This window comes from Homalodisca vitripennis, unplaced genomic scaffold (genome assembly GCF_021130785.1).
Source record: "Homalodisca vitripennis isolate AUS2020 unplaced genomic scaffold, UT_GWSS_2.1 ScUCBcl_3643;HRSCAF=9301, whole genome shotgun sequence".
Classification (NCBI taxonomy): Eukaryota; Metazoa; Arthropoda; class Insecta; order Hemiptera; family Cicadellidae; genus Homalodisca; species Homalodisca vitripennis.
The window spans coordinates 1-14,738 of record NW_025779753.1 but is presented as its reverse complement, the minus strand read 5'-3'; the positions used below and the strand labels follow the sequence as shown (position 1 = coordinate 14,738).

The 14,738-nt window shown below is 34.2% G+C and overlaps 1 protein-coding gene across 1 annotated transcript in view; it reads right to left on the bottom strand.

Moving 5' to 3' along the window:
- Positions 1–14,300, bottom strand: part of LOC124372614 (neprilysin-2-like) — a gene marked incomplete at its 3' end in the record, with an annotated part of 52,479 nt that extends 38,179 nt beyond the window's left edge. The window contains exons 1-2 of the mRNA XM_046831018.1: positions 14,199–14,300; positions 11,063–11,201 (exon numbers count right to left, since the gene is read on the bottom strand). Of these exons, the coding sequence (XP_046686974.1) occupies positions 11,063–11,201; positions 14,199–14,285 (226 nt within the window). The remainder of the gene's footprint in view (positions 1–11,062; positions 11,202–14,198) is intronic.
- Between the last annotated feature and the right edge of the window lie 438 nt (positions 14,301–14,738).

Here is a 14,738-nt window from a genome sequence, read left to right as displayed (position 1 = left end):
GCTTTCCACAACTAACACATGTTTGAAAGTCCAGAACAAAGCTTCATAAATAGAAACTAGAATTATATAAAAATTAAAAAATTGAACTTACAAATTTATAAACATTTAATTGTTTACTTAAGTCCTACATTATTTATGCCTCAAAACTCAAAAGTTATCTGATCGGAAAGACTTTTTACTGTTTGCATAAAGTTCTCGAGTTCATTTTGATATCATTAAGAGTTTCACATTTACTTTATGATAATATTTTGTTAATATTATTCTATTATTTATATATTGTTTGTGGAATTTGATGTAAATAAAATATGTTCTTTTATTTAAATAAAAACTTAAGTAAATAAAAATATACAAACTTTAAGTCAGATTAATACTTATGATAACAATAATATTATGATTAACATGATATTTCTTTACGTAGTTTGTGGAATAATGGTTTTTGTAAATATTTGATTAAAAGATGGTATAAAATAAATTACATGGGTTATTACGTAACTTTTTGTGTGTTTTAAGTCACTACCAAAGGGTTGAAGTTCATTATTTGATTTTTAAATGTTGGTCAACTATAAAACACCTTTTGATAAGCGACAGTGTCTTATTATATTTGTCAACCCCTAGAGGTAGCAGACGGACTTATCATTCCGAGAAAAATTATAAAGCACAAGTCCTGTGTTTTACTATATGTCAGCTGTTATAGTTAAAATATCGAAACAAATAAAAAACAAAACTGAACTACGAGTTTGATTCATTGTTTGACAACGAGTATAAATTCTGTTTAACGTAAGTTAAAATATAAGCCTAGTTTGAATGTTTGTATCAATAAGGGGAGGGGGGTTACCCCAAAAGCCTCCTGGATACTCCTTTGGATAGGAATGGTCATATAGTCATATAGGAAAGTTGTACGTTTCGCTTAACATATATTTTATCTAAAACAAATTATGTTGACTGAGAAATGCAATACATCACTTTCGTTAACATAAGTAAGTATTAAATAAAACTTAATGGCGTTCTATGTGCTGTGCATGTAGTGAGGATGTTTTTATATCTTAAATAGATATATTTATTGTAACGCCCATGTGTTGTTTGTTTTCTACAGTCTACTCATTCAACACTCCGTAAATTATTTATACAAAACATTGTTTGCATGAATGTAAAGATCAAATGAGTATATGGCCATTTCACAAACCTTCCATGAACACAAATCTCCCCGTAAGGGAATCGTTCATAGGAAATAACTGCGACTTTGGGTTTATTTAATATGGTTACTGCACCGTAATGCCTCTCACCCATAACAAAACACATCCGCTGGTCTAGTGAAAAATATAGCGGACATACATTGGAATGACCATTTTGGAAATCCCCATTGCTTCATTATTATCAACTTCTGTAAACTGCGGTTCATTGATGTAGAACTGCTAATTTGCTCAAGTCACCCTACAGCCCTCTTTCTAAAAAAGTAATTATAAAAGTCCTTTGAACAAATTTTGACCGTGAACGTGTTACCCCTACGATACCCTTAAATCTTTTACGGATATTGGTTTTATTAAGTACTTGATTCTTGAGTGCTATTATCGTGTTTGTTTCGTCCTTTAACTATATAAATGCGTTTGAACAAAACAATCTAAAATTAAAATATATTGAAATATTTGTATAGAAATCGGATAAACTAAACTTTAATTTCATATAACTTGATTTCCCTTAATTTATTGAATGCACAAAAATACACATTATACTTATAAGGAGCATAACGCTAAATTATATCGAAATAGTTCATCTCCAAGTTTGTATTGTTTGGTAATAAATCCACCTGTCATTAAAATATATTTAGGGGTTAAAATAAAAAAGTTTAACATACAAATATATTATGTCTGAAAAATGCTTGGTTTAGGAAAATTTGTTTTCTAAATTATCATGTTCTCCTAAATACTAATAATATCCTACTATGGCCATTATAGTGATTTATCCTCATTTAAACTAGGAAGTTCAGATATAGAGGAAATATTTGATCTGAACATAATTTCATTCTCAAGGTACTATAAAGCAATACGGATATTTTTTCACGAAATATTATAGGTCTTCTTGCAAACCACTGTTTAGATAAAGCAGTATTTGTAACTAAATCCTATGATTTGTTTTATTAGCCCATAGGAACCTTAGGTTTTTTTATAGTTGTGGCAGCGAACATTTCCTCTTGCCAATGGCACAGTGTAACGGTTCGGGATCAAGCAACGCCGAGCGTGGCAGCTGCTTGGATGGGTAACCGCCGTTTTAAAATTGGTCATAGCAAAAATTTAAAAATATGATTGTGCTCTTATACCATAATTCAATAGTTAAAAACAGTAAAAAAACAAGCAATATAATTCTTTGGGTAGATTTTGGATTGCCACTGAAAGAAATGTAAACAGTCAATACGTTACAACTTATTAGTTTCAGAGGCGTAAAGAATAAACATATACAAGAACGGCCAGTAAGAAGATATATTTTATATGTTATCATTCAATCACATTCATTAATCTAGATAAATTTAATGAATATTTACTGTTAATAATGAACGTACTTGGGAAGTCCGCCCGAAATCATGAACATTACTTTACCCTTTATAAAACGGGATTGCTTTTCCAAGTTTGAAAGTGATTGGGAAAATGCCCTCATTCTGATTTATTATATGAAGCAAGGGAAAAAGTAAATAGGCCAAATAAATTTGAAGGAATTAAGCTAGAATGTTATCACTGCCGGGAGCCGAGCCGCCCTTCATATCCGTGAATACGTGCTGGAATTCGGGGCCCGTTATAGATTCTACCCGGAAGTAAGCGTCCACCAGGTACTCAGTATCTTTCGTGACGACCCAGGTTACAGGAAAGACCGGGCTAGGCGGTCCCCGACGTTCGCGTAATATTTCTGGAATAAATCTGCTTCATCTTTTACATCGTAGAGTTTTAACCTTTCGTTGACCCTTGATTGAAATGATCAATTAATTGGAATCCTTTCTTTATCTTTGTTTATATCCATGGCTTTTAAAATATTTTCCCACATATTTTAATTTTTCGAGTAATTGATTTTATTACAGTAATTACCTAAATTTTTGAGGAACTAATTTTTTTGTTAAAACGTCAAGATCATTTGAAATTGGGTTTTCAACGCAGTGTCGAAAGGTTGTCTTTACAAACGGTAGCTCATCTAATTTCTGGTCTAGATTGATCTGAGAAACCGGTAATTATCCAAGGTATTTCATATGGTTAATAAACTGCCTATTTATCATCAGAAATAAAATTTTTAACATGTACATATGATAAAAGGTTGTAACATATATAAGAAATACGTGTATGAATATAACAATAGGTGTATAGAATAAAGAAACTGAAATAAAATAAGTTTTCAGGTATATATTTAGTAATTCCGCACTCAAATTGTTGCGAATAGAGTGAATGTTAGAAATTAAAATCAGACGATCAGCATACCTGATTTAATGTACCTGAACTCGTTTTATATACATGAAGAATGAAAAGTGAAATAACAAACTTTGAAAAATAATTTTTTAAAGCAAAACTAACTTTTAGGCTCTATAAAATGAAACATTAGGGTCTTCGAATCTGTACGTATTAATATCCTACTGATAATCAAAGTATACTGTCAAGAAAGTACACACGAGCGCGGCACTGGCATAGACGAAATTTTGCAAGGTTTTACGTCACAGTTTTGTTAGAATTAGTCACTGAAGAACACTTTTAAGTTACCGATAAATAACGCCTTACAGTGAGTTGGATAGTTTATTTATCTGTAAGTTTTAGCCCTAAACCTAGTCGCAAAAATAGCAAGGTTAGACTTGCAATAAACTGTGCAACTCCATTTTTAACACAACCACAGAGCGACGAGCCGTATGAACAAGAAGTAACTACCACATCTTGTCTACCTGCGTGGCAGCAACAGTAGGGGTCACGGCACAGCATCTCAGTACACATTGGTTCGATTTCCCACCACAGAAGCACCTTTTTGCTGTAGAGAAACTGTTTTTATTGTTAATCTAATAAGTTTTATTTCTTATAAATTTATTACTTAGATTCTTTTAATAATCGTGACTTTTCATTTTATCTATTTATTTATTTATTCATCAATTTATTATTGATAAAAATATGCAATTTACAATAGAAAAAACAAAAACCGGGAAACCCTGTATTCTGGCGATGTATCGAAAAAAATTTGCAGCGCATCGATTAAAACTGATCCAAATATAACGGCACTGACTGTTTGCAATAAAAAACACAGCGGCGAACACCCAGTCACCATGCGTTCGCTTTTGTCACCGCTGTCCAGGACTCGGTCTGCGACCGACGCTGCTTCACCTACTCCGCCTGCATCTGACTCGCCGCCTGCCTGCTCCACGCCTGGCCCCGGACCCTGCGCTGAGCGCCACTCCATCCAGATCCTCCACATCGATCAGTTCACCGGCGGGCGAGACTACTGCGTTCCATGCGTCTACGGGAGAGAAACCGACCCCTGTCGCTGCAACAAAACCTGACCTGCCGCTACTACAAACTCACTCGAAGGGCCTACGCCTGTCGCCTCGTCGGGAGCCTCTGATGCTGACGAACTTGCGTCAAAAAAACTGCAGATTAAAGGAGCAGATAAGTCAGCTCAATGTCGATCTGATGAGGGTTGTCGATCATTCCATTGAATCGGACACAAGGCTTCTTCGGTATACAAATGGCATTTTTGTTGCGAGATCTTCGCTGTCCGGAGTATCAGCGGGAGCTTCTGTAAGAGACTGCGCTGTGCAGTGCGAGCCACCGGTGACCACCTGCTGTCAGGTCTCACAGTGCTCCGAGACTCGCGACCTCGTCACCAATCTGAGGACAACTATTCAAGTACTCGAGGCAGAGATTGAATGTCTACGGGCCGAGAGGGAGGTCCAGGGGTGTTCCTGTGGCTACTCTCAGGCGACGGGTGATTGGATTGTCTGTTAAAATAAAAAATATGTTCCTATTACGACCAGCAATAGATTTGAACCTCTCGAAAATACAAACGAAAAACCACCCATTCTCAAAACCATCGCAACCACTAATGCAGCTCAACAAAAATATCCCCGTACAATAACCTGCAACAATAATAAACCATCCGGCCAACACCCTCCTCCAAAGTCTTCTCCTGATGAAGGCCAAAATTGAAAGGCAAAATTAAAAGAGAGTTGCTTTCCTTCAGGAATGTTGTGATTGAGGGTGACAGTAATACCCGTTTCCTGGCCCGCATTGTGCAGCGCCGCGTCTCATCGGCTGCCAAAGTGACTGGCATATGTAAGCCTGGGGCAAAACTCCTGAATGTAACGTCCAGAAGCCCCTCGCTTCCCTCTAGCTGCTTCATCCTGATCGCCAGAACCAACGACATCGCTGCCGGTGAGTCACACAACATCTATAATCGCCTGGAAGAAAGAGTCACCGTTCGACTGAGTTCGGCCGATGTTATCTTGGCAATGATCCCTTATCTTCACGATCTGCTCGTTAGCCATCCTGTGAACCAACGGACCATTCACGCCAACTACTACATTGAGGAGCTATGCGTGAGACACTCAAACCTCAAGCTCCTCGATATCAATGATATCGGAAGAAACGGTTCACACGGATGACATGCATCTGCAATTGCCGGGTAAAGAGCTGCTGGTCGAAATGATAGTGGAGGGCTAGGTTTCTGCTGTCGGACCGCCTGCTGCACCTGAGTTGTCTCTAACACTGCCCAGTGCCTGCTGCCTCACCTGCTGTTGCTGATACCTGTGAGTCGCTCGCCAGTCCTGCCCAGAACCGTCTCATGCAGCATGACACTTCATCAAAGCTACTTCGCCTGTAAAACCTGACGAAAACAATATTACGCTTTCCTGTCAAAAAAAAAAAAAAAAAAAAAAAAAAAAAAAAAAAAAAAAAAACGAAGAGCCTATGACGAATGTAAAACGAGAGAGGGGTATCAGATCCCGTTATTTATTCAGAACACGTTTTCAGAAACCACTCAAAATTTTCATAAAATTTCGAAATTCAAAATTATTCACCTAAATGCTCAATCCGCTACCAATAAGTTAGAAGAGTTGGACCTCATGTGCGATGAGCGAAAACCTGATATTATTGTAATATCGGAACACTGTTTTACAACCGATCAGCATTTAAAAAAATGCAAAATTATGAATTAGCACATATTTTCCTTCGTTCCAATTTTAAGGGAGGTGGTGTGGCAATCTTTGTAAAAATCCCCTTGAAATTTGAAAAAAAATTAAGTAATTCATACTCTAGAATTTGATTTTGAGGCTGCTGGTAATAATATAAATTTAAATTCATCCGAAAAAGTTAATATTGTTGAAATATACCGTCCAAACAACAACCGAAGTTTTATTTCATCCTTTTTTGGAAAACCAGAGAGCCTGCTAACCAATTTTTGTTTTCAAACAATCAACTATTTCTCTTAATTGGCGATTTAAATATAAACGCACTGGACCACCCCAACCCCCACACTCGGCGGCTGCGTGATATTCTTCAAGCTTTTGGTCTAAATTGGTCAGTGAACTCTCCTACACGAGTATGTGCCACGACGAGTACAACCATCGACAACGTTATCACCAACATCCCGAAAGTTGACGTTGTCGTGTTCAATCCTGCCATCTCTGATCACTTCGCTCAGGAGATTGATTAATGGACTTGATCCGGTGACTAGGCTTGCAGAGAATACGGTCCAAAGAGCTCTAAACCCTCAAAATATTAACGAGTTAATTTATCACCTTAAGCGAGAAAGTTGGAAATTTTTAAATAACATTTAAGTGTCCAAATAAAGTTTACACTGCTTTTAATGAACGCTTTCTCTATTATTTAAATATTTCATGTCCTTACAGAAAATTTGAAGTACGCAGTAAGCGACATAAGAATACTTGGGTTACACAAGGTATTCTCACATCTCGTGAAAAACTCAAATTTTATCACTCAATTTTTATTAATACAAACAACTAAAATTTTCAAAGATTTTTCAAAAATTATAGAAAAATATATAAGAAAGTTATAAAAGCTGCTAAAGCCTATGAATTAAACAAACTATTAAAGAATACCGAGAACTTTTCAAAAACAGCATGGAAAATTAATCCGTAAAACGAGAACATCCAATACAAAAATCAAAACAATGTTTACTGCTCGTTGAAAACCAACTTATAGATGATCCTCAAAAAATTGCTGACAAATTTAAATAGTATTTTGCCTCAGTTGGTTCGTGTGATGAGTGCTTCACTGAAACCCTCTCCCGCAACCTTGGTAGAGAACCGGTATCGTCTATGATCTTGACCGCTGTCGATAAGGCTGAGATGGCTGGTATTGTGCAAAAAATAAATTAAAAGAAATCTTGTAACAACAGTGGTATGTCCATGTGGCTAGTCAAAAAATGCTCCAAGCGTATCTTGATTCCACTAAAAAAGTGGTAAACTCCTCATTTCTATCTGGAGTTTACCTGGATGATTTGAAAACAGCAAAAATTGCCCCGACTTTTAATTGAAGAAAGAAGATCCTCATCAAACAAAAAATTACCGCCCAATCGCAATCTTGCCAATTTTCAGCAAAATCTTTGAAAATGCGTTTTTGAATGAACTACAAAGTTTTCTGGAAAGATTTGACATACTGTGTCCTGAAAAATTCGGCTTCCATAAAAACAAATCAACAATTGATGCGGTTTCAAGTCTTGTGGATATTGTTGTCGATGGTTTTGAGAGACGGGATAAGGTGCTCAGAATATTTCTCGATCTTTCTAAGGCTTTTGACACTGATGCATCAGTTAGCGACATGAAGAATACGGGGTCTACCACACAGGTGGATCTCGTCCTACATAAGGATAGAGACCAGTGCGTGCAGATCTCAAATGCCATGTCAGGAAAATTGAAAATGGCAAATGGCGTCCCTCATGGATCGATCCATGGCCAGTGCTTTTTACTATTTACGTTAACAATTTAAACTCATCGGTCCAGAATGGAAAGGTGATTCAATATGCTGACGATACGACTCTCTGCGTTACTGCAAATTCTTTGCAGAAGCTTGAAATTAATTTATTTGTCACAGTGAATTCATGCATCCAATTTTTTCGGAAATCAATTTGAAAACAAATAGCTCAAAATCAAACACAATTGATTTTTGTCTGAGACAGCGTGAAGGTAGTGCACGACCTGCTGTCCTGGTAGATGACAAACTCTTAGAGGAATCTGACTCCATCAAATTCCTAGGGATGTACCTAGATCGAGGTCTGACCTGGGACAATCATGTTGAAAGTGTTTGTTCCAGAGTAACTTCAGGTTTGTATGCTTTGCGGAATCTGGCAAAACACTGTTCTCACGACATCCTGAGAATGGCTTATTTTGCCCTTGTTTATCCGCACCTTGCATATGGAGTAAGACTCTGGGGTAGCTGTGCAAACAACAAACTGTGTACGAATCATTTCTAAATTAAAGAGAAGAGAGTCGTGCAGGGATGCCTTCAGGGAGCTTGGTTTACTGACCTTGCCCTGCCTCTACATCTTCGAGGTGGCTGTGTTCTGTAAATCAAAGAGCACATTGGCTCAGGGAAGGAACATTCACCAGTATGAGACAAGAGGCAGGGACAACTATCGCAGTCAACCACATCGAACGGTGGCGTCTCATAATTTGCCATCGCAGGCTGGTGTTAGGTTGATTAATAGGCTCTCTGAGGATCTTAAAACATTGGCAGTACCAAAAAATTTAAATCTCGTCTTCAATGCCTATTGGTGTCAGGTGCTTTTGACACGGTATGTGAGTTCGTGGAAAGCCGCCCGTAAATAGACAATTAAAATGGAAACACGTTTTAACAGGATCCGATTAGCTATTGCATGTTTGTCTGGATGAGGAACTTTTTGTGTGTATAATTGTGTGTGAATGAGTAGATAGGCTAATACATTGGCTAATACAGACTGCTTCTATACAATATTGTATGCTGTTAAAAGGCAATAAAGACTGATTTGATTTGATTTGAAAAAGCACTTTATTCAATGTTCGACAGTATGCCCTGTACAGAAACCCGGCAAATCTTGGTCCGAGAATGGTGGGGGATTTCCCCTCATTCGAGTATTTAGTTCGTTATACTCACGCTAGGCGAGCTACTGTACAATCAAATGAACTTTACAGGCAAGCAGCACTTCTTGGTCCAGGATGTTACACGCTCTATACAGAGCCTCGTAACTTGCGGGTCCGGACCAACACGTTCAAGGCCCGGACCAGCATGAGGCGCGATGACCAACAAGGTACGCACGATTTACGCTCCTGGACCAGCAAGTGCTGAGGTTCCAAACATATATATATATATATATATATACATATATAATGTAATTTTGTTATTAATTAATGAATAAAACCGTTCTAAAAAACAATAGAATTTTAAACCTCATTAATACACTAACAAAAAGACAGATATATTTTATACCACACTTACCAAACAGATTGTTTGCAACATAAAACAAGTTATTTAAAATTAATTAATTAGTAACTTAAATTTAATCTTAATTTTAATAATTTAGAAGTTTAATATACATATTTATTATGAGTTTAATGTAACTAATTGCAATTATTTGACATATCATATATTTATATTTAAGTTTTGAATTTTTTATAGCCATTTTTAATATGTTTTTGTATTGTATGAATACAATATTGTATACATTGGGACAAGTTTTATAATTTTAATAGGTACAACAACATAGCAAATTGCAACTAAATAATCAGTATATTTAGGAATTAATTTCGATACAAGTATTATACAATGAAGCTATAAAAGATATCTTATCATTTTATAATAAGAAATATACTTTAAACATTTATTTTGTAAAACATCAAAAAATGTTGAAATCAGATAAAAAAACAATCTATAATTAACTACACAAATGAAAAGCAGTGAATTTGATAGTATTTCACATAGTATAGTTTAATTCAACGTTGTGTAGTTTTAAATTCTTGTGAAATTGAGATAGAATAATACTTCTTAAATCTAAAGTGTTCAGAAGTATTTAATTTGAACTAAATATTATTCAAGTACTAAATATCGACAATCATACCAAGAAAACTTATCATAACCTACTATTTTTAAATCTAAAACATGAGAGAGGTTAACTAGCAGAAATTACAGAACCCCTAGATCTTATAGATCCTTGTGAACTTCGAAAACATGCAAAAATTTGGTGATTTGAGATCCAAATCATCAATGATGACCATAATGGGCAGAAAGGCCATCTATATATTTGTGAGTAAAAAGACGGATAACTGGAGGGAGATAATGTAAACAAATCAAACAGTTCGATGAGTGATAAACTTTCCTGCTATTATAAATTTATATAATCTTTTATAAAAAATGAAATAAAAATTTAAATACCTTTATTATACATGACAATCTGTAGTAAAAAAAATTTAATTATCAAGATTTGTGCACAAATAAAGAGTGCGGAGGAGTAGAAGCCTACAGAAGTTATTAACTAATAATTGAAAATTAAACGTTTTACTGTATGTAATTTAATGATTTAATTATGCTGTGGCTAATAAAAGAAATTGAAACTAAATGCATTGATGGTGCATTGGCTACTACAAACTTAATTACGCTTAAAAATACACAAAGCCAATACATAAAAACTTTAATTTATGTGAGGCCTTTCGATAGCATATTTGTGTTTTAAATGTAATTAAGTTAAGTGCCTTCATATTTATATTATTTTGAAGTAAATTTAAGTGAAATGAAAATTTGATATTTATTATTGTAGTAATTATCACTGAATATTATTAACACAGTCATATATACATATATATATATATATATATATATATATATATATATATATATATATACACACACACAACATTTATGTAGAATAAATAATTACAGTTATATCAGGCCTAAAGTATTATTAAATGTTTATAACCATATTTGTACCAGTATGATACATAAATATTTTTCATTACAACTGGAAACGATTTACTATGCTTCAATCATCCGTTATAAAATCAATGAAACAGGCATACAAGCTTGTCAAAGTATTTATTGCAATTTAGTGCACACACGATTACCTTCATCCAAACACAGTGAAAACAAATGTTTCATTGTCTTGTATGGGTTAGGTTCATCTGGTGTTGACTCTTCGAAAAGGATAGCCTTCAACTGATCTTCCACTATTTCGTCTACTTGGATGAACGAAAAGTTACTTGACTGAAATCATGTTTTAACCATTATAATAACACTAACAAGATATTTACAATAAATATATTGCTTATGTTTTTATATCTGTACCATCAGATGTTTATTGTCAGATAAACAAGCAAAACATTATAGATGTTTGAAACGTGACGAAATGTAAATTTCTCATTGATATATTGAAACGTGCCTCTGACAGTTAGTATTATGACATAATGAGATACATTTGATGTAGTGAAGCTTCTGTATTCCAGATGCCCTGTATCATTATTGCAGATTCTAGTACGAATTGGTTCAAGGCATGTACGTCCACCATTACAAGACCAAAGACAGGGACAATTTCAGAACTGAAACAGCATAGAACGACTATAACCGAACACTTGTCATCTAAAATGAGTTTCAAGATAATCAATAAGCTCCCTGGAGATCTCAAATGAATTAATGAACCCAAACAATTCAATTCAACGATTATGACTATTTTTAAGTCAATTTACTCTGCTGAGGAGTTTACGATGGACCGTTGGGATGAAAAATTTACATTTTATCACTAGTTTTTCTCCTTTATTATTACCCGAACCATGCAAACATACAAACGTGTGGTATTAACTGTGCCTATGATAAATTAAGATACGATTATTTTAATATATTAATGTAGTGTATTTAGTGTGATAAGTACTAATTTGGTAATGTACCCATAGTGATATTTAATGTCTGCAACAGTTATGTTGGCAGTATGTATTGTCAGGTGATGTAAACATACGATGAGGTCTGATATGAATAAAGAATGCTCATAGGCTGCTCTCCTGTGACGTCACATCACGCCACTACCCTTCAACCAACGGTCCAAGCTGGCCAGCCAGCAGTCCACCCTGAGTCCACCACCAGACACCGTCATGTAACCTCCGTGTCCCGTCCGTTCCTTTACGAGCAGTCCTAGAGCAATGTTACTCGAAATGTATCGTCTTATTATTCATCCCGACCCATAGAGAGTACAGTATCGACCCGCATTACATTACAGAAATAAACATTTATTTACACCTCATGTTACACGTACCTTTGTGATACTTCCGAGATAATCGTGAAAGGCATTTAAGTACTTTAAAAATTAAAGCCTCATCTTGTGTTTACAGTCGTGGCAGAGTAATCACTCGCAATTATCTTGTGCGCTTTTACAAACAAAATATAATATTAAATTTAAATACTACTAATCCTATGCCCGTCGTGTCTTGATTAATTCACCTCTGTTCCATTTTACAAATGAGATAATCTGTGTTCTGTTGAATAACATAAATAAACCAAAACCGGTTGTAAATAGTAATATGTAAATTTTAATCTCAGAAAATAAATACCACGTTTATAACCCATAAATTACAAGTGTACAGAGTGAATTGATAGAGCAAATGCATGTGTAATAAATAAATGTTTTGTTGTTCAAAACTTTAACGATGTTAAATAATTAGGAATTAATGTTGATTCTTATGTCAATTGCAAAAGTTCATTCAACAAAATTAATAGAAAACCTAACAGCACACTTAGATATTTCTATTTCCCACAGAACAAAGCAGTACAAAGATCTTGAGAATTATGTACTTTGTCATGGTACAAAGCAGGATCGAATATGGAGTGATCTTATGGGGTAATACGTATGAAATTTCCTTAAATATTACATATTTTCAACAAAATTGTTTTATGAGATTTAGTTTAATTTAAAAATAATTTAAGCCCGCATTCCCATTATTCTTACCACAAAATTTTGTTTTAAACTATCTATTCTTGTTCAAAGTTCTGAAATTGATTTATGATTGAAAGTAAAAAAATCTTCCCAGAACGAAAATACTTACGAGCTATGGCTGAGATATATCAACCTCTATACAGTTTCTAAGGAATGCAATTCATTCTTCACAAGAACTTTTAACTTTATAGAACCTAGAGTTTTTAGTGAATTGCCAGAAATTACAAAAAACTTCACCTAATAGAAAAATATTCCTTTTAAAGTAAAAATAAATTTTTGCTTGATGTTGACTGATTTTGAGCAAATACTGCTCATACACCAATGATTGTTACACTTTAGAACATGTTATATAATTGAGTCTTGAGATTTATTTTGGATTATAGTTATTTTTAAAGGTAAAATGAACTGAAACAGTATTAGCAGGAAAAAGAGTTATTTTATTGTTATTATTTTACATGTTAAATTTTAAATGATATTTATATTTTTAAGTAATGGCGTAGATTTATGTTTAGTGTTAGACCGCACTAAAAATAATAATTGTTGTTTAATCACTCATTAAATATTGTATTACTAACGATGATACCTCTAAACAGGCTTAGCTATAGATGCCATAAATTTCCTCAAATTATGTGCTGTATATATTGATATTTAATTGTAGAATTAGTGATTAATTGAATATTGTACTTATTTGTTTGTCTATAATTTAAATTTATGTTTTATATGTTAGAAACATCTGCAACTTATAAAATATATGTTTCTAGATGTGTGTGTGTGTGTGTGTGTGTGTGTGTGTGTGTGTTCGTGGGTTTTCTTTTTGGTAAAAATTATTATGGAAAATAATACATGTTTAGGATTTAACATGAGAAATAAAGTCACCGGAAGATGATTTTCGAACCGCCACGAATACTTGAGATAGGCTACTTGCTAGGAAGGAGTCGCTCAGCAGTCGCGCATCCAAGGGAGCAACCCCACACTTCGTTGCTTGATTCGGTTATCTAATTCTAAGTGATATTTGCTTTAAGACCTTGACAAGGCCATGGTCACCCTATCGGTGGACCTTTTCAAAATATAACCGGACTAAACGTAGTCCGATTTAAATAAGTTATTTTTTTATATTGAAGTTTAAAGTGATTAATGTGTACCATCTATGGAAATCTAATCAGAATAATAGCCATAATAAGGGTTTAGATTAACAGTTTTAAATAAAGGTTATTTTAAAATAATACAATTACATACATACAAAAGTGTGTATACAAGGTTATCTTACAAACTGGACGTACCAAATAATCACGTAGTTCTGCAGATTCCAGGAATTTCCCGCAAGCAAATTTGTAGAAGTCATCGCAGGGCCTGACAGACGGATCCATGTAATTCAGGATTCTATTGGCTGACAAAAAGCAATGTAAAGCTTGTTATAATAATCATTTTATGTTTTTTATATATATATATATACTTTATATATGATATATGATATATAGTAAATACATATATATATATATATATATATATATATATATATATATATATATATATATATTAATATTTGGTTTAAACGCATTGCTTTTAATAAACTATGTTTGTGACGAATGGGAATGTTTGTTCATGTTAGAGTTTATAGGTTTTGTGGTACGTAAAATTGTGTAAACTATTTTGATCACGATATAATATTTATTTTTCTGGCGTTTCTTTGTGAGTCAAGTTCAAGAGCATAGAAAAGGTGATGATAGCTTAAAAGCGTATTTCCTCATGGTTATACTTACTCCAGCTTTTAAAACGTGTTAATTATTAAAACTTTAAAACACTCTGTCGATAATTGCATG